This window comes from Cinclus cinclus, chromosome 5, assembly GCF_963662255.1.
Source record: "Cinclus cinclus chromosome 5, bCinCin1.1, whole genome shotgun sequence".
NCBI classification, from domain to species: Eukaryota; Metazoa; Chordata; class Aves; order Passeriformes; family Cinclidae; genus Cinclus; species Cinclus cinclus.
In genome coordinates this window covers 49,197,850-49,218,705 of record NC_085050.1, presented here as the reverse complement: position 1 = coordinate 49,218,705, position 20,856 = coordinate 49,197,850, and the positions used below count along the sequence as shown (strand labels likewise).

Sequence of the window (20,856 nt, the reverse complement as noted above, 5' to 3'; positions counted from 1 at the left end):
TGACCAGAAGTAAAGCATGTGTACTTAGCCAGCAAATACTGCTCTTAGACTCCTTTGCTAAGAGCACAAGAAACATGTGCCTGTGGTCCATTGTCCATAGACACTTCTCCCTCTCCATGGGAAATCAAAGTGGAGCACTGGCTATGGCTAGACCCATGTTAGAAGCTGATCTAAATGCAAAAAATGCTTTCTTTTACAGGGTTTATTTTGTATGTTCAACAGATGTGGAAATGATAAACCTAATGTCATTGTAGGCCACCCTTTTGCTGTAGCGGTGTTTGAGGACCACCTGTGGTTTTCTGACTGGGCTAGGCCATCACTAGTGAGGGTGGACAAGAAGACCGGCCAAAACAGGGTACGTCTTCGAGGCAGCATGCTGAGACCCTCATCAATGGTTGTAGTTCATCCTTTGGCGAAACCAGGTACACTGCAAAAATTAAGCAGTCATTCCCTTTCAGCCTCCTCTTGCTCACTGATATCAGTAGAATAGATATCCTTGGGTAGAAGATTATCTTCTCAGAAACAGGCTCTTTAAAAAGCCTTTCATAGTCAGATTGGCATTTATTGAAAGCATCATCTGGGCATGTGTCCCTGCAATGCTGACAGATTTATGTTCATGCCCAAGAATAGATGCTGATCAATTGCCATGAGGCTACCACGGTATTTTAATTCCTATTTGTCCTAGTCTATTAGCACCCCACACGCACCAATAATGACAAATGACATGGGGAAAGATTTTTGTAAGATTTATTAGTTTTTGGTCAAATAATTTGATTTTCTGTTGGGAACAATCTCCCTGTAAGCAGAAAAGAGTTCAGTAGACCAGGATTGAGAGAAGGCAATCACAAATTCCTTATGTCCTTGAAATATTAGGACTCTAAATATTAAAGGAGAAACAATAAAAGAAATAAAATTTTAAAAATGTGGCATGAACATTAGATACAGAGTACATTAGTCTCTTTTCCTGACAGGGGCTAGGTGATAATATCTATGCTATACTATATGCATTTGTTGTTCTATTAAAAAAAGAAAATACTACTTTTTGTCAGTCCTTATTCTTTTCCCAACTGCTTCAACTCTGCATGTCTAAACAGAGATATTGACTGAAGAAGCAGCTTGTTAATTTTTCTGCTTTTCTTCATTAGGGACAAATCCTTGCCTTTATGAGAATGGAGGGTGTGATCAGATCTGTGAAAACAGTTTTGGAATTGTCCACTGCAAGTGCCATCCAGGATTTGGAAAAACTCAAGATGGAAAATCCTGTCATGCTCTGGATTCTTCCAATTCAACGGCAGGTACAGTCCTCCAGTGCCCAAAAAGACCCTCTGAAACCCTTGAGGATCATGACAGGTAGCACTGGAAAAATTCACCTTGCTCTAACATAAGAAATGTTAGTTTCTCTGAAGAATGAAAATGCTGGAATATCTTTGGGACAAGAAGACAACAGACATGTTGTCTGACCACAACAATTTTTCCTTTTGCATTTCAGCAGTGAAAAAAATACGTGCAATGCTGACAAGTATTGTGAGCCATGAGTCACATTCCTTCTCTTTTGTATTTGAGAAAACTCACCAGTGAGTGCTTATAGGAATAATTTGATATCAGAAATAGGTTAGTCTTGGAGGATACTGATACTTATTTTAATAGGAAACCACCATGGTTATTGGAAAGTAAACAGAATTTGAAACTCAGAAGGCTATTTCAGTAGATTTAAATGGTCCATATCACTTTTTTCTTGTCTTTTTCAGAAAGGGTCTCTGTGCATAAGGAGGTAATGCCAATACCACCACAAGAGACTGTACTCCAGAGCAAACAGAGCACTGGGATTTTTAAGGATGCAGACAATGGGGAAAAGCAGAAAATAAATTTTTTTATGGCTGAAATAATGATATCAGGTAGAGTCTGATGGATATCTTCCTTATGCTTACTCTGAGGCTCTGAACTGGTTTATGGAGCAGAAAGAAATCACAGACCTTAAAGAAAGAAAGGTTCATTGTTGAGGCTGATGGTATTCATGCTCATAACCTTCTAACCAGAATTTATGTCTGTGCAATTATTCCAGGTAGAACTGGTTTTTTGTTTGTGTCTATATTCCTTGGCTATATCAACAAAAATTGCTAATATTATCCTGGTCTAGAGAAAAAACATTTCTAACTTGGAACACTTGTTAAAATCTCTCCCTTAGGTATTTAAGTATATTGCATTCCTCTAAAAAGTTAAAATAAGCCCATTGAATTCTATATCTCTTTGAAGACACTAGGTCATTAAATTTTGAAAAAGGTTTTTAATAAAATATTCAGAAATCCTGATACTAAATGACATGTCAACTCCATCAAAACAAAGAGAACAGAAGCAGTGATTGTATTGGCTTGTCATTATTAATCCTGGAGAGCTAAGTTTCAAACTTTGACTGTTGTGGTTTTCTTAGTTGTTTGTTTTTCTGTAATATAGATGTACACTACCTCCTTCAATATTTCCAAATACATCTAATGGTTTTTTTTGTTTGTTTGTTTGTTTTGCTTATGCTATAGATGAAGATGACTGCGCTGCACTAGAATGTTATGTCAATACAGAGTGTGTTTTACTGGAAGATGGTGCTATGTGCCAGTGTTTGAAAGGATTTACCAGGAAGGGGAAATCATGCTATGGTAATAAAAAAATGTTATTGCAACTTTTGAAAAATTGTAGACTGGTGGGGGGGGGGGGGGGAGGAAGAGAATCTATCTCCTTTCATGTTGTCAGCTCTGCTGTGTGAGGCATAAAAGAAAGGTCAATAGTATGAAAAGGATGATGAGCAGACAGCATGTGAGATGAAATGGCTAATTATCACATGCCATTTTTCCCCTTGAGCCATGAGTGTTAATCCTATTAATAATAACAAGCAATAACAGAGATTATAGAAGTATAATGTATTTATTTGTAAAAATTGACTAATTATAAAAGCTCAGTCCATAGACATGATAGTTAATGTATAATTTAGACATAAGGAATCTCTTCAAAATTAGTATTACTTACGTAATGTTTATACAAAAGTGCTGCTCTAGTTTCTTTCTAGTACAAGAAAAAGACTCTAACAGCCATGCAAAATATTGCTCGGGGTGGTCTTTAAGTTTCTGGACTTGTTTGCATCATAAATGGAAGAACTGTTTTGCTCTCAGAAAGGTCAAGAGAGGAAGGTGTTAGAAACCATTAGTTAGAAAATAACATTTGGTGGCTAAACATGAAAAATCAGAATAATCTATGTTACAATGGAAAGGGGAAAAAACTGTAAGCTGAAAAAGGCATACATTTTTTCACCACAGTACTTTTTCATTTTTTTAAGCCCATGCGTTCTTTCACAGAATAAAGTTTCTAAATGCTCTTAGTGGCCTTTTCCAAATTACTGGATTCTATGATTCTATAGCATAAAGCCATTTTTTGAATCAGATAATTTCCTCTGAACAGGTTTTTATTAGCAAATTATATTTGTGATAGCCAGGTGATAGTACCCAGCTGACTCTCTTGGATTTTAGAGCACCCCCATCAAATTTCGTACCAAAAAAAGAGCACAAAGTCCTTCTCTTCCCATTTGCTTCACATGCACAAATGCCAAGTGACAGCACAGTCTGAGCAAGATCCATGGTGCAGATGTTTCAGTGATGCAGATTGATGTGATGGTTTCCTGACCCAAGTGTCCTGCCCCTTGTTTTGTCTCTCAGATGTTGATGAGTGTGCTGTACACACGGACCACTGCAATCGAAGCGTGTCAGACTGTATCAATACGGAAGGGGGCTACGTCTGTAAATGCCTGGAAGGCTACACTGGAGATGGAGTCCATTGCTATGGTATGGGCATGTGTGAGGGCTCTGCTCTGTCTGGAAGGCTGAGGCATTTCTGCCTTTGTGATTCCTTCCTCCCTGTTTGAAGTGTGGTAACCTCAGCAATTCAATATGCAAAGCTTGTAGTTGTCAGTGAATATCTCCTCTCAGTGTTTGCACTCTTTTTAGTGGCTATAGAAGGAGAGAGAGGAAGAGTGAAGGGGAGGAGGGAAGTGGAGGTGAAGCAGTAGAGCTTTATTGGAAATCGTTGCCATGAATATAAACGAAAGCAGGTATTGAGTGTGTCATAATACTCATCAAATAATTCCAGGTCTGTTTAATAGGCATGAGGTTCAAGGTGTAACACTGACAACTTGAGTAAATTTAGAGACTTGTTAATAATCACACCCACTGATTTTCCCATCCAGCTCTAATGCCAGGTCTTTAGTTCATTCCCTACGTCTCTTAAATTCTTAATCCATTTTAGTGGTAAATATGAACAGGAAGCTTTTTCTCTCCAGTATTTGACTAGCACACAGTTTGTTCAGAGCTTTATGAGAGTCCTGCCTTCTCTTTTGTCCTTTTCTTTCCCTTTTTTCCTTTATAGCCTAATTCAAAGCCCATTAAATTTGAACGAATACTTACATAGTCTTTACTGGACTTAGTTCTTCAACACTGATTAGGGTGACTGAAAAATTAAGAACAATATCATTATTATGGGTAGATGTGGAAAGTATCAGAGGCACAAGAATCGAGAAGGCCTTTTGCCTGCAGAGGTCAGAGACAGAGCTCTTGTCTTTGAGGGTGTTTGGAAGTGCAGATGGAGGTGTACACAGAAGTGACAAAGTCCTCTTGCTGAGCCAGCACAACTTAAAAGGAAAGTCCTCAAGCAGCCCTGGGCTCTTACTGTCTTACCACTATACTGTGGTATAGTTGTTCAGGATGTAGTACCTTCCACTGCTATTGAAAAACAGTCTATTATCTTCCTGAAGCCTTTAAGTACAGCAAATAGATTCTCAGCATTTTATACAAGATGCAGTATTGCTAAAATATAAACATAACTGAAACTAATTTTGTGTTCGATGACTTGAAATGTGCTATGAAAACCAGAAACTGTTTTTGTGCTTCAGTTGTAAGTGCCTGCATGCATGCACAGTGTCCAGGAATGTGACCATATGTCCAGTGATAACACATGATGAGTTCATATTGTGTTGGTGAAATCACTTTCCTTGAAATATGCTGCAGCAGTTGTCTTCCCTGCCCCCCCCTATTTTTTTTAAGTTCTTTGAATTTTCTATACTGTTTTGAGCCAGGTCATGTTAATTTTACTGTAGAAAAATTCCCAGCAGTTTAAGCAATCATTTCACAAAAAATTGGACCAGCAGATCTGTGATTCACCAAAGTAGATCCAGCACATATATTCTGCTCACAGTTCATAAAATACATCAGAGGCTCCCAAACTCTGCTATGTGAACCAAAGGTTTCACCTTTGAAGGGAGTACTTCGGCACTTAGCAACATGCAGGTGGCCAGCCTGGCAGGAGCTGCTGCCATGGGCTTTGCAGAGAAGGTGTGGAGGCAGGAGGGTGTGCAGCAGAATGAGGGTGAGAGATATATACGAACCTAACATGGGGACTGAGCCTGGAAATTCTTGTAGTCAGGGAACCTCTTCACAGTCATTCAAAGCATCACTCATTGAAGTGTTTACACAAACTGAATAAACCTGTAGGTTTCTAGACACTTTTCTTCTTTGTTAAGGCTGAACTAGGTGGGTGGTACAGGGGTGGGCAGCTCCCTGCTCCCAAACCCTTCTGATGTGTAACTACAAGAATGCCAACATATGGATCCAGGCTGCAAGCTATGACTAGCAAGGCCAGGAGAATACAGCTGGTACCAATAAGCCTTCTTTTCAACTCTGCTGTACTTGTTACATTTCACGGGGAAGCCTTTCCCTCCTTTTCCCTGTGGAGAGTTTCTGCAGCAGCACAGCATGCTCCTTCTAGAGAAAGTATGCTGGTTGCTTTTCCATTAGGCTTTCCATGAAGGCATATTTGAAGAGGGAGAGGTCTTTGGTGTTTTTCCCCACTGCCTGGGGAGTGCAGTGCTGCAATTGCTGCCCTTTTAACTAATGCTCTGAGGCATTTCATTCTTCTAACTGCAGACTGTTTGGGTGACAGATATTGATGAGTGCAAGACGGGGTCCCACACCTGTGGAGAGAACATGACATGCACAAATACAGAAGGAAACTTCACTTGCTTGTGTGCTGATCATGCTGCTGGAACTGGCATCAGTTGCAGTGAGTAAATGGAGTGAGCAAATAAAAGAAGTGGCCCTAAATTAAGAGCTGTGTCCTTGGATAAATTGTTATACCTGTAAACTAGACGATCCCTGTAGTGACATACTGACCAGCTTGTGGATCCATTTAACATTGCCTTTAGGAGGCTCTTTTGTGGTGGACTGAGGAGAACAGATCTGAGTTTAGTTAGGAAATATCTACATTAAGTTTCAATGTAAATTTGTACTGTATAAATGTAACAACAAATCTGTCAAATGTCATTTACAATCAACAGCAGAAGTAAATGCTCCTTGGAAGTAACATTTTTTGAGGGTAATTTCAGTCTGTGCCATTTTTCAAACTCCCTGTGTCTTCTGCAGAGTAACAGAAATATTTCCTAGTACAGGAAATGCACATGATTTCAGTGCCCTTTGATTCTTCAATATAAGCTTGTCTTTCAGTTCCAGTCACTAATTGTTCAAAAGGGCTCTGAAACTCCTTAGCAAATCTGATTACCAATTTACTGAAGGGAACTGCGGAAGGTTCAGCACTAGTGAGTATCTGACCCTCATTTTAGTGCCTCAATGTGGTAGCAGCATTCTCTGAAAATGAGAGTGACTCATTCTTTTATTCTGTGTCAGCCCTCTTGGTCATGGTGAATTTTACTCCAGATTGAGTGACTTTCTGATGATGGAGGGATATTGTGTCAGATTGTCACAGATCTGTTTCTTCAGAAAAACAAGGAAATTGTTGTTTAAATTTATAGTATTTATGTGCTTTCTTAAATAGAACACCTATCAGGATTCCCATTCCCATTTCAGTCACTTAATCTTTCAGTAGTTTCAGGTGTCACTCAGGAAATTATTATTTTAAATGATGCATGACTTGGAAGTAATGTTTCCTAGGTCCCTCATCTGTCAGTCTGATCCTATGTCTTTATAGATGCTAACACACTGTTTTAGTTCTTGCCTAATGAGCTCTTTTAGCAGGATGAAATTTTCTTTGCTGAATGCATGCACACCTGGCGTTCACTATAATCTCTCATTCCTTTCCATTCAGCCTCTTTGCCGTGGCAGCTCTCCTGCAAATGAAATTTTAAAACCCAAATGTCATTGAAGGTCATGTTGCAACAAAACTGGTGTGAGTCATAGAACAGACCCCATAGTTGTATGAGAATGATTAGGCATCTCTGCTAATCCATACAGCTGGGAATTCTTTGTCATGTGTTACTTTTAAAACTAGCTGGTTTGGATAGGTGTGTAGGTGGCAGCAGGTGTGATTCAGAGCAGGCTGCAGAACCCTTTGGCAGAACCATAGGGCTTCATGCTCCCCCAGTGGTGCTGTTATCTGTACCTGAGCTAGCCTGAAACAATAAAAAATGTGATCTGCCACCACACACAGGTGCAATTGACTGCATGGCAGCAGAGTAGAAACCATCTGCATAAGAATGACAAGTTGTTTGTGAAAGCTTCTGAGTCTGAGATCCAAGTGCATGAAATACAGTCACCCTTCATCTCTACCTCTCACTCTGGTAATTTATGCATGGTAAAGATTTACCATATGTCAGAACTGCATAAGTTGCAAAAATAATTTCAGATTAAGCACGTGTACAGTTGGTGCAGTTTTTCTTCAGAGCTAGGCTAACACATCTAAACCCACACAACTCAGTCAGTTACTGTAGGTCTTTCACTATTAATCTAAAATCAAACATATTTAGTAATTTGATCTAAATCTCTGCTTCCCTGAATTTAATAACAATATAAGAAAATAGGTAAAACACAAATATTTTATAGAAATTGGATATTTTTGCCTCGTTTAGTACCTCGAAGTTCTGGAACTCTCTCATAAGGTTATGTTGCCAATGAGGCCAAAATTTGAGATGTCCTTGTGAAACCCTCTATTTCAGAATCTGCTGTTCCCCCAACTGTGGTCAGCAATGAATACACTACCAATGCTGTGCAAGGTGATATTATAGGATGTCCTCCTTCGTATGAGTCATACTGCCTCCATGGTGGAGTGTGCAATTATGTTTCTGATCTACAAGACTATGCCTGCAAGTAAGTACAGAAATTTATGTTTTCTCTGCTGAAGAGTGGCACCCTTGGAATGTTACCCTCAGTTAACTGCAGGCAGAGAAGAGTTTGTCCAGGAATGATCTGTTCATCATTCATGTCACTCATATACCATTCCAATCTCTTTTCTACGAGGAGCGATGATTGTAGTTTTCAGTACATGGCCACTCCTTTCACACTTATTGCAATTAATAGTAGGATTGGATTTGTTCCCTAAGCACTTGATTCTTTACTTTGGATTTGGGAGGTAAGTTAAATGACTTGAAAGAGGTGCTTGCTCTCTCTCCTGTACATGTAATGCTGACTTGCACCTCACTGTTGGCCTTGCTGTTCATGTGCAGCATTCACTGGGATAGAAGAGGGCACCTCGGTCTTTTCTTCTCTGACTGGGGCCAGTGAGCAATCTTCTGGTGTCCGCATCTTCCAATACAGAAAGGCTGAAAAGAGTTTTAGAGACTCTCCCTCTTAAAAACAGGGAGAGCTGCCATGAGACCTACTTCCCTGACAGTATTTTTAACACTGTCAATATTTTTGTGAAGCCTAATTCTGGGTTCCCCAAATGCAGGTACTGATAAAAGCAAGGAGAATCTCATCTCTCCAGAAGTCAGCCTTAGCTTGGTCAATGTGACGACCTAGTCCCATGGGGTAATAATTTCTCCAAAACATAAAATGCTGGCATTTCAGTGTGTAACCTGATTATATTTTAAGATGTGCTCAGAATCATTCTTCAAAATCAAGCATAAAATCTTTACAATGGGACAAATCCAATGCCTGCCTCCTCCCCCGGGATCAAAGGGGGTAAGTGAGGACCTGCACAGGGGGTGGATGCTGTTCCAGGGTAGATAAATCTCTCCCTGTGTCTCAGGCTTTCCTGTTTTGAAATATGAGTGGTCTCCCCTGCCTACAGGCTTTTGTACCTGTAAGAATATAAAAGGAATATGTCTCATGTACATATATGGGAACGAAGTCAATGCTTTGTGCTGTGGATTTTTTGAGCCCAGCAAAAGCTTGGGAAAAGACATTACGGGAGAAAGACTCATAGCCATATCTGGCACTTATTTTAAATTTTTAGTGTAACTTCTAGTGGCATAGTAAACTATCGATTTTCACATCAGAAGTTTCTTCTCTTAAAATTGAGGAGTCTAAACCTGCAGAAATTTCAAATTGGATCACTTTTTTCCCCCTTTATTTGTTAGGTGTTACTGCATATGAGAATTCAAAGGTACATATTTTTCATTTTTGGAAGGGGTAGCAGTTAAAAAATTTAAGAGCAACCATGCTTAGCCAAGCTGTTGGGGGTTTATGTTTGGGCGTTGCTGGATTCTGTCCCTGCTGAATCCTCACTAGATGGCAGCATTAATTCATGTAGGCTCTAATGGAGTAACTACCAAAGGGAAGGAATGAAAAAATGTTATCCAGCAAAAATCACATCCCAAATGTGATTTGTATTTTAATTAATAAAAGATCTTACACTAGAAAGTAGACCTGCCAGCATGCTTGAAATTCACTGTAATTTAACATTAAAACATTAGCTTTTTTTCCTGCCTTCCAACACACATGCATTCTAAATTGTAACAGAATGAGAGTGCTTGTGCCTGACTTAATAATGAATGCTGATATAACGTTCTCATGACATTAGGTAAAGCTGCTGCAGGTCAAATCCTGCTTCTTTTACTCATTTGAGTAGCTCTTGGACTTGAGTACAATTAGACCAATTGGAATTGTGATGAGTCGAACCTACATTGCTGAGGGATTGTTATTCATTGAGTAGATGTTTCATTTATTATTTATGTGTCTTGCCTTGCATAGTAAAACTAGGCTGGTGTTACTATTAATGTATTTTTCATTTTCTAGTTATTTTGATTTGAGGGTTTCATGCATTGATAGGATATTTCTATGTTGGATTTTACAATGGTAAAAGCAACAAACAAATAAAAATTGCCTACAGAAGAAGCTTATATTAAAAGTAAGTCTTGAAGATATTTCTAAATCTGATGCATGGGATTTTTTAAACACTTTCATTCATCTTTAAAGTAAAGATTCAGATTAAAGTTTGATTCTCTTAATCAAGCCACTCTCAAAATACAAGTCAGTCCTATACTGCCTATTTTCAAAAAAGGGAAGCTTGGTGCTGAAAGAAGTTAAATGGAAAATCCTAGGGAAACGCTAATTACACAGCAGGATTTAAGAAAAAAAATTTTTCTACTTTTTACCCATAGGAATCTGGTAATGACAACCTCTCTGTATAATTCTATAGGTGATTCAATACCAGTAAAAAACAATACCAAAACCAACCAACCAACCAACCAAACAAAAAACAAAAAAAAAAAAGGAAAAAAAAAAGAAAAAATACTTTTAATACTGGGTTCTACAGGTTTCAACAGCGTTCCTTTAAAATAATTTTGTCCTCCCAAGTGCTAAACTCAACCAGATGTTTCTGCAGTGATGATGGATGGTGAGTCAAGGCGCACAAGGCGCAGGTGACCGCAGTGGTGGTCTGGGGCTGTGCCCTGTCCCCGCTGCAGCGTGTGCCCTCTTTCCTTGGCAGCTGTGTGACGGGGTACGTGGGGGAGCGCTGCCAGTTCAGCGACCTGGAGTGGTGGGAGCAGCAGCGCTCCGGGCGGGCCAAGGTGCGGAGCATCGCCATGACGGCCTGCGCCGCGGGGCTGGCCCTGCTGGCCCTGCTGGTGGGCGGCCTGGCTGCCTACTGCCACAGGTACCGCTGGCACTCGGGCTGTCTGTGTGTCTGTGGCTGGCTGGCTGTCTGTCTGTCTGTCTGTCTGTGTCTGCGTGTCTGTGTCTGTGTCTGTGTGCGCTGCGGCTGCTTTCACTCAGGCCTTGCGGCTGGGAGCTGTGAGCTGCTCCTCAGCTGATAAGAATTCCTATTCTCCTGCTTTTCATTATCTGGGTCTGTGAATAATACAGAAAGTTCTGGCATGTCCCTTGCCTGCAGAACTCCCGTTGGTATTAGTGAGCAAACACGTCTGGAGGGAAGAAGAACAGACCTTATTAGAGCTCAGGAGCATGGCCTTTACTTCTTCCCGGGTTTCCCTTCACAGCTCTAGATGTCTGAAACTGTCATGGTAGGGGCTAGCTCTTCTCTGCCAGCTATTCAGTGAGTTGGCTTTTGTTCCACATTCAGTGTAGAATTCCACCTGAAAATTTCTTTGTCACTGAGAAAAGCAGCCTACTAACCTTCCCAAGGCAAACTTACAGAGTGATGCTTCCAGCAGTGAATATGGAAACAGTTTTCCTGGTAGCAGAGAGAGTAAAATCAGGGAAGTAAGTCTAAGCACATCTGTTGTAAAAGTACTCCCGGGCATTTCCCATGGCAGTAATGAATTGCGCAGATTCGGGATTCTACTTGTGGCAAAAAGAATTCCAATGGTCACTATTTAAGAAGCCAGTCTGATGTGAAATTAAATGTCATTGTTGTCCCTTAGACTGGAAAGTATTAAGCATTTAAGCTACAGTCTTTTGGCCATGACCTTGACAGACAGCTGTTCTCAGAGGCTGATTTAAACACAGGGTTTTTGTTTGTGGTTTAGGTCAATTTTAAAATTAGACTCTGCCAAACATACAAAGTTAAGCTATAAATTAAGTTAATTATTCAAGTTAATATTTTTCATTCTTATTTAATGGACCTTGGCATATTTAGTCCATAAAAATAGGGAAGCTGCAACACTTCTTATTTTCTATTAATTAGTGATAGGAGTCCAGAATTAAAGCTAAATGCAGCCTGTTTTTTTCTCATAACCTGGGGTTCAGATTTTAATTGGTGGATATATAAAGAACAGAAAAATTGTGAGGTTCTTGTATTTCTCATATATTTCACATGTTCTCTTATGAAAAATAGACAGAATATGATTTGTTTAAAAGTATGAAGGTATTGAATTTCTTCCCTTCCTCTCTCTTTTGTAATTTCTCCCAGATTTATGTTTCTTTCTTGCCAAATGCTTCTGATCAATATAACTATTTACCACAACAACAGGTTTTCAATTACACACTTGGGTGAATTTGAACTGCAGCAATTACTAGTATAACTAGATCAAAATTAAACCACTGATCTAAAATCCCTATTTAACTGGAGTCTGGGAACCAGTATTTGAGTTGAAATTGCTATACCACTTTTTCAGATAATCTACTGTATTTCAAAATGTACCAATTAAGTCTCTAATAGTCCCATTCCTTACCCTGCAAAATTGAGATGCCTATCTCCTTTTAATTGAAGGAAATTAAGCTGGAGATCTACACCTGCCAATTTGAAAATGTGGGAACTGAAGGCCAAGCGTGCTGAATTACTCTGTTGGTTTTTGTTCAATGACTGTTGTCTGCTGAAGTGCACTGGGTTATTCTTAATGTTAGGTTAATGCAGTCTGATTGTATAGTATGCCAAGTTTCTGTTCTTCCTTGGGAAGCAAGGAAACAACTCTTTTCCACAAATTAAACCAAACCTGAATCATAGATTCAGCACTGACAATTCCTCCACCTCAATTAGCCAAGACTACACAAAGCAAAATCTATTTCCGTTGTATTTTCATGAAGGGAGCAATATATGATAATTATGCTCTGTGACCTTTCCCAGTTAGTATATAAAAGCTATGTAGAAATAAAAGGAAAGTTCCAAAATAAAAGGAAAATTCCTATTTTCTTTGGTAAATATCTACTAAATTTTATTTAAAACAGATCAAGCGCAAAGATGTTATAACCTCAGACTTCCAGAATTTGAAGACTATAGCATTTTGTTAGCTGATGCTTAGAAGGGAAAAAATGTGTATGTAAAGCGAATAAAGATCTACTGATTTGGATCTCAAGAGAAGCAAAATAAATTTTTTTTGTTTGGGCCTATGTGGACTTTTAATACTGTCTTATAAGTGATTGCTGTTCAACTGCAAAAATAACAGTCTTCGAATTTATGGAACTAGCCTCTTAAAGCTGATTATTCATACCTTTTCCAGCTCCAGATTGTACTCTCAGCTTTATCCCCTAAAGCCAGTTCTGTGGGTCATGAATTTTTCCTGGAAGATCTTATTTCCAAGATTTTTGAGACTTTGAGTTTGTTTATTTCATAGTGACTTGTGAAACTGTTGCTTTGCATAAATGATGCAGATGAACACAAAAGTGACTTTCATAATTGTAGCTACCAATAGTGTACAAAAATACAATCAGATTTTTATTTCTAAGCTTCACTCACAAACACTCTTCATTGCACTGGCTGAAACAAATCTTTATAAGATAAATGTGTTATAAATAGAACAATGTAAGAAAATGGGAGGGTCTGGTTAAAATTATGAGGCCTATTGTTCATTCTGATGAATGGCCCTTTACAGATGGCACGTTGGAACAAGCATTTCTACACTTCTTACTGCCTTCTTTTCCTGACAATCTATTTGTTTTAACCACTGTCTGGTAATGGATAGCAATACACAAACCAGTGAGAGAAAACAAAATATATGTACTTCTGAGAATACTGATAGAACAACATGTGAAAAAAGCAGCATCTGTTTCTCTCAAAGCAAAATAATTTGCTTCAGTTTTTTGTTCTGTTGCAGAACTCAGAATCTGTATAAGAAGAATCTCTGTGCAGAAGCGATAAGAGCCGCCAGCAGCCGCGCTGACAATGAGACCGTAACACCTACTGGCAACAAGTCTCTGGTAACTATATTAATGTGGAGTAGAGAGGGAATCAGGAAGGATCAAAGAGTTTTAGGGATCCACTTGAGATTATCCATCAAATAATTCACATCTTAAATACATTAAATAACTGCTAGAGTCATCAAGTGCTTTTCTGTGAACCCTAGTTCATCTTACCTCATTGTTATCCCTCAAAGTTCACAGCTGCCTGGATGTATTGCAACCATTAGCCAGTGTTATTGTTAGCTCTGAACACAACAGTTGGGGAACTGTGTTCTAAATTGAGGAAATGGCAATGTGATGACATGGCATATCACACAGTTATTTTCACAGGAAAGTATGCCCTCTGTAAAAAAAGCCTCCTTGGAAGCCAAGTATTGTGTATGCTACATGAGATGTTGAACTCTATTTTGAGGCTTGATGAAATTAAATGTCTTGTATTAGAAGCTGCTGCCTTGTAAAGAAGAGCAACCAGGATTTTATCAGGCAGCTTGATAGGATATATAAAGTTCCAGTTTTACACCGGTGTAGGTAAGAATGCCAACATGGTCTAGTTTGTACAGGCCTGTAACTGTTGTCATGTTTGAAGCTGTATTTAGCCCTATAAAATCTGGTTTAAGGACCTGATTCTGACTGGCATTAGAATCACATTACGCTGCTGGGTGATTGCAGTTGGAACTTGAAGTTGTCAAGTGACATAATTGGCATCTGTGGCTACTTCTGTGCTCAGGCGGAGACTCTTAGAATGGCCTTGCAAATGATTTAGTGAGGGTGTCTGGCAGGATTTGTGAATGGGTAGCTACTGAAGCACACTGTCAAACATACATTGGTAGTACTGAATCGACCCTGAATTGGTTATGGCATATTCCTCCTTAGCTGGCCAGCTGCATACTCTTATGCATGTTTTATTATCAGCATCTTTCCTTCAGGTATTGGACAGCCGTAATTTGTTCACACCAGAAGTAAAACCCCCAGTTTACAAAATACCTGAGTTTGTGAAAAGCAGAAACATTTCTTGTGACTGTGAACAGTTCACTGCCTGTGAACAGTGCTCTAGGAGGCCTGCAGCCCAACAGCTCTGTTCCCACCTTCTGCAGACCCTGCAGTTCGTGCTGGTCACCAGTGACATTTTTGCTGAATATAAGGTAGCTAAACAACTAAGCAATGGACTGAATCAACAAAAACAAATCAAGCTTTTACATCTATTACACATCTGTGTTACATTTCACTATGCACCAGGAGACACTGAATACATTAATAGAGTAATTTAATGCAATGGTTTGTTGCACACTGGAAGAGGAAATCACTGACCCTTTACTAATCACTTTTGCTTACTCAGTAACGGATTGCTGTGGTTTCATACATGTGATTTTCTCTGTGCTGATGTAGCCATTGATCATTAAGTTCACCGGGGCTTCATGCATGCATGCACTCCGGTTAGGACATCTAGAGTTGCCAAAAAGCTGTGGGAAGCTGTCCATTTGTACTATTCACTTCAAATAGGCTATTGGACAGATTTATGTATAAAAAAAAAAAAAGGGTTATACTACATCAGGGACAGAAAACTATAGCTGCTCTACTTTTAAGGTTTTTAGGTACTATTGATCTACACAACAGTAGTGACCTTAACAAAGACTTCGTATTTGGACTGTATCTTGTGTATGCAGTAACTGTAAGGAGCTCATGAATTTCACCTGTTTGGTAGCCCTCACTGCCACTGCTCATTTGTGAAGCTGATGAGAGAGATTGCAAAGATTAGATCGTTCTTGCCTGTCTAGCTTGATGTAGAGGAAAACAAGATTTTGTGCTATCACACAAAACAAAAATAAATTATCATGATACTGAAACTATACCTACAAATTGTCCAAGCATAATTTACTTTTCCCTTTACCTCTTCTCTGCCAGGTGAGGCTGCAATTAGCTGAGGGTACATTTAGCTGAGGGTATGCCTGCATATTATTTTGACATTTATGTTAGAGCTCCATAAGCCAGGCCGGGTTAGTCCTACAGATATGTAAGCCTTGGAAAACTTCTGCATGTGCCTGGATTTTGATGCTATTCTGAGACTTCCTCCACCAAGTATTTTGCTTTGGACAGTCAAATATATTTTGCAGAACTGGGTGTAGCTGAATCTCTTCCGGGGGTGGGTCACACGTGGGTTAACAGCTGTAAGAGTATGGATTTTACATAAATGAACTGGTGCCTAAATAGGTGCACCTACTACATGTGTATTCTATCCACATAAATCCACCAGTTATCCACCTGGACCCCTGAATTGGTCAGTCTTTTTGTTGGAATACCTTATTTACAGATGTTTTCTCTTCTTCACTGTCTCTGCTCTTTAAACCTCCCCTCTTTACTGGTTTTTCATCTTTCCCTCTGTACAATTTCATCATAGTGCTTCACATTTCTGCCCTCTACCCCTGTTTTTTTCTGTTTTCCCACTTGTCCTTTCAGCATGTTCCCCCAGAGGGTCTCATTTTCTGACTTCCACTGTCACTGTGGCATGATGGAACTGCATCCTGCAAGAGATGTGGAGAGCCAGGAAGGGAGGCTTCCTTCCTTCCCTGTGTTTGACAGTTTCCTGCTGTCTGGATTCCTCTAGATATCTTCAATACTTTAAAAATGGCCCTCAGTACTATGGAGGGGTTTGATTTTTATGGACTTTTGTCCTTGCCATTGGAAATGTTGATTTGCAAGACAAGAGAATTGGTAGTTCTTAGCTAGACTGAGACTGTGTGCGTTCCAAAGAATGACTGGGGCTGTCATCAACTCAAGTGTTTAAATACCTGCAGGGGAAGGGTCATCCAAGAAGCCAGGATGACCTTTTTCCCTGTTCTGTGGTTGGTGTGTGTGGCCCTTTTAGTTTGCCTCTTGGGTTTCAGAAAACCAATTCATTTTTATTAATTTGGGCTCTGCATATTTTGTGCATATTGTATGTATTTGCAGTTTGAAGTTTTTAAGAAGGGTAACAGTTCTCTGGAGACTAAAGCAATTGATCTAATTGAGTGTGAGACAGCAGATCCTCATCCTGCCTGTCCTTCAGAATCTGGTGAGTAGGAAGTCCTTCCTTATTAGATCTCTCCTCACCTTATATCAGCGGGAGCAGTGGCTGCTAGAGGAGACAGAGAAATCCAGATTTTATTTCTGGCAGAATCCATGTTTGTATTGATGTGAAGAGACCATTCAGTCCTTCATATTGCAGATTAGTCATGATAAACTGCACTACAGCTGTGCTTTCACACAGAACAAGCCAGAGGCTTCTTGTGATAGAATAATTTCAGATGTTTGCATTAATATAGATCTTCACAGCTTTGCAAGTGAAGTTATGTCCATCACACTGTTGGGGAATGGCTACCCCTGGAACTGTACACTTTGGCAGTCCTTATTCGTTCAGGCAAGATAACTGGAAAGGTGTGAGGAGTCCAGGTTTCACCCCACGACAGCAACTCAGTTCTGCTTTTTGTGTTCAGCAAGGTGTTGGACTGGTGGGGAGTGTTTGGAGCTTAAACAAAGATGAGATGAATGGAGGCAATGTGCCTCTCATCACTGGTCCAAAGGCAGCAGGTGGCACAGGAGCACAGAACGGGTTTCCATGGCCCTCAAATTACCAGCTGAACCACGCTGAATTTTAGGAAATACTGCCTTCCAGATGGCAACTGGATCTCTTAATTGCTGAGATGGTGAGAACTGATGGAGAAAGACAAAAACCTTTAGACATTTGTTTAATTTACCATGTATACTTCCTAATTGCAGAAGTTACTAGAGAAGCCACTTTGCCTCAGCCACTTAACAATATGCAAATACAAATGTTTGAAGATACAAACATCCAGGCATCTTGCAAGATTTTCAGAATTGCCAGTCCTATCCTTAGACATACATTGAGTAGTCACTTCATTCATCAGTAGAAAATGTGCCTCGCATTTACTTAGATGCATTAATATTGGGAACATGTGTAGAACCTTACTGTCCAGCAAAGAAAGACTGATGTTTTCCATTAGGAGACTGTTTTCATTTACAGCTTTATGAGATGCAGGTATTGGAACAGAAATTTCCCATGACAGGTGTCTGATTTTTTTCCTGAAAATTTTCACAGAAGTGGTTTCACCATATTAGACAACAAGATCAGGAAATAATCTGGTAATTTTTTTTTAATATGTTAAGGAAAGTTCTAATGCCATGGCAGTGAATAATTCTAAATTCTTTTGACTTTGAAGCAGAGACTTTAATTTTGCCAGGCAGTTAATCTTGGCATGCCCTTCTTTATGTATTAAAAGAGAAAGCAATGAATCTAATCTAGGATGAGTAATTTCTTAGAATCTGAAGCAAGTTCTTGAATTTGCCTGTTTTTTTTTGTTCTTTTGTCATGCATTGGTATTGAACCTGATTCTGTTCATTCTTTGCATTCTTTCATAGCTTTTTTCTCTCAAAGCTGCCACTACATTTCTTTTAGCTTAGCTGTTGTGAATCTTTTCATGTGGCTTTCAGTAATACATATCTGCTTTCTCCAGCAGAAGAACAGCCTGTAACATATGACAAAGCAGCAGAGACTTTGGCAGAAGAGGAGAAAGAGCAAGACCACCGAAAAGAGGGTCCTGTTGGAGAGAAGCCACCTCAGTCCATGGGAGTGGCAAAGGGCCCTCCCCAGGCTCCCAGGAGCATCCATCCCAACCCCCTGCCAGTAAGGGAGCCTTGCAATCTTGCCCCAGCCAGCTTGCTGATGCAGCCAGACTAGAAGCAGTCTGTGTTTGCATGGGAAAAGGAGGAAGTCAGCAAAAGATGGGAACTCACAGACATTGAATCAACACTAATTTTTTTCATTAAAATCTCCTTTAGGAAAAAAAAAAGCCACCATTATTTAGAACAAAACAGAGAAGTCCTTGCCACTCCTTCCCTGTCATCTCTGCTTGGAAAAATTGCTGTGAGCAACTTGTTGGCAATGAGTACTCTATAAGTATCACTGCTGCTAACTTCATTAACTGCTTGCTAAAAGGTCACTGAGAGGAAGATAGTCAAGTGGATGATTTATCAGTGATATGTATTTTCTAAAGGAGCTTGTTGCAAGTGGTGATCTTTACACACAGAGTCTAGAAACTGCCTAAAAAATGGGACACAAGGACAGCTGCAGAGAGACAGAAATGGAGGATAATGCAGAAAAATTAGTTCAAAATGGATCTTACTATTAAAATATTTTTATAGACACTATATGCCTCTCCCCAGTGCTGCTGACAAACCAGTGTAACATTTTGGATTTCACCTGAGATGTTCTTGTGTTTAGCAAGCACCAAAGAGGATCTTGCATTTCTCAGGTTTTGTGTACTGGAGGATGGTTTGCAGGCACATGTTATTAATGATAGGCAGCTTTTGAGGGGAAGGTGATTCCTCCATTTTTTGTCCCAGTCTACGCTGGTCCTTCAGAGCATAACAGGATTATTTTTGGGCTGAGGAAGTGGGTTTGTGTCTGCTTTCAGCCCTGCAGACAGGCATGTGCTGGAGCTGTCCTTGTCTTACAGAGGTTTGCCTGGCACCAAAACCTTGTCCTTATGTAGGACTCAGTATGAGGACAGAAGTCCAGCCAATTGCTGTTCCAAAAGAAGAGGAAGACTGGGACAAAAACACAAAAAAGCCACCTCATCCTGGCCTGACTTCAATTGATTTGTGCTGCCTGTTAAATCTGAGGGAAGAATTGGAAAACTGAACCAATTTTTCTTGTAACTGGATTCCTAACACCTATCAGGTTATTCACTTTCTTGTAAAGCTCTGTTGTATGCAGAGATGAGGTCAGTTGTTTATTGTGAGATTATCTCACTTGGTGAGAGTGTGGTGCTGATAACACCAAGGTTGTGGGTTCAGTGCCTCTATGGGTCTCTTTCACTTAAGAGTTGAACTTGATGGTCCTTGTGGGTCTGTTCCAACTCAGAACATTCTGTGATATCAAGTGATTTTCACCTACTTGTCTTGACTTCCGGAGGCCATTTTCAGAATGTTATGGAATATACCTGGACATCAGTTAAATTACTAATAGTGATTTTATTATTTTTAGAGGATCTCAGTCCTCTGTTTATGAAGCCTGCTGTTGTAACCTTTAAACTCTGCTACAGTGCCCACCATTAATGTTTCTTGCAATTCATAAGCTGGATAATACTGGTAAATGTTTCTACTTTGTGTGTTTGCTATTCTGCTTTTCTGGGCTCTTTTTGAGTCCTGACAGAAAGGTATAGAATGTTGTCATTTTTTTGTTTATTTACTATCTCTGTAGGCCAATATGAGAAAGAGTATTGAAAGGCTCTTGCCTCTTATTCAAAACAGTTCCACACTGGAGTAACTTTGTGAAGTCAGTTTTGTTTTAGGTTGGTGAAAATGTAAGAACACTGAGTCCAAGTTGTCAGCTACAAAAATTAAAATGCTGGTTTTTAGAGGGTTATCACTTATTTAACTTCTAAAGTGATTTTTGCTGGTGGTTTTGAATTGTTGATTCTGTTTTCTAACCACATCAATTCTGGATTCAGAACAAACTTGTAAAATATGCATTTCCAGAGCTTAGTTTGAGCTATTATCAGTGAAGACTCGTTCTCTTGTGTGAACGGTAACAAGGGTACTTCCACAGAGAGAGAAATAGTTGAGAGATGCTGGCATACTAAACTGTGTTCAGGAGCAGGCAACAACTGTGTTGAATCATTAGGATTTAGTAGATTTGATGTTAAGTTCAGTGTTGTTTAATACCACTAACATCGTTCAAAGCATCTAGATTGGATTCCCTGGTCTTTCAGTGACTGAACTTCTGTATTTTATTGTGAAGAGAGTCCAGGTCTAAAGGCCCCAGTTCAAAAAAGCATTTTTTTTCCCATGAGAGCTACCCAGTAAAAAGACTTTGATCCTCTGGTGAAATATGTTTGTGTGCTTAAAATGCAAGTGGTGTGTCAAATGACAGTCAATGTTTCACTGGAAGTTTCCCCAGTCACAAGAAATAAAAATTTGTAACTTTGATTCTTGCCTGAATAAAGATGTTTCAGTCTCCTTAAAAGTCAGTTTGCTATTCTATCCTGGGCTTATTTTGTTTACTTCGTTTCCCTTCTAA

General features: G+C 39.5%; 1 protein-coding gene across 1 annotated transcript in view; it reads left to right on the top strand.

The window, feature by feature from the left end:
* Positions 1-18,513, top strand: part of EGF (epidermal growth factor) — a 54,895-nt gene extending 36,382 nt beyond the window's left edge. The window contains exons 15-25 of the mRNA XM_062493762.1: positions 255-422; positions 1,146-1,295; positions 1,749-1,895; positions 2,532-2,648; positions 3,699-3,824; positions 5,974-6,093; positions 7,979-8,129; positions 10,693-10,860; positions 13,697-13,799; positions 16,728-16,830; positions 18,290-18,513. Of these exons, the coding sequence (XP_062349746.1) occupies positions 255-422; positions 1,146-1,295; positions 1,749-1,895; positions 2,532-2,648; positions 3,699-3,824; positions 5,974-6,093; positions 7,979-8,129; positions 10,693-10,860; positions 13,697-13,799; positions 16,728-16,830; positions 18,290-18,513 (1,577 nt within the window). The remainder of the gene's footprint in view (positions 1-254; positions 423-1,145; positions 1,296-1,748; positions 1,896-2,531; positions 2,649-3,698; positions 3,825-5,973; positions 6,094-7,978; positions 8,130-10,692; positions 10,861-13,696; positions 13,800-16,727; positions 16,831-18,289) is intronic.
* The last annotated feature ends 2,343 nt before the right edge of the window (positions 18,514-20,856 follow it).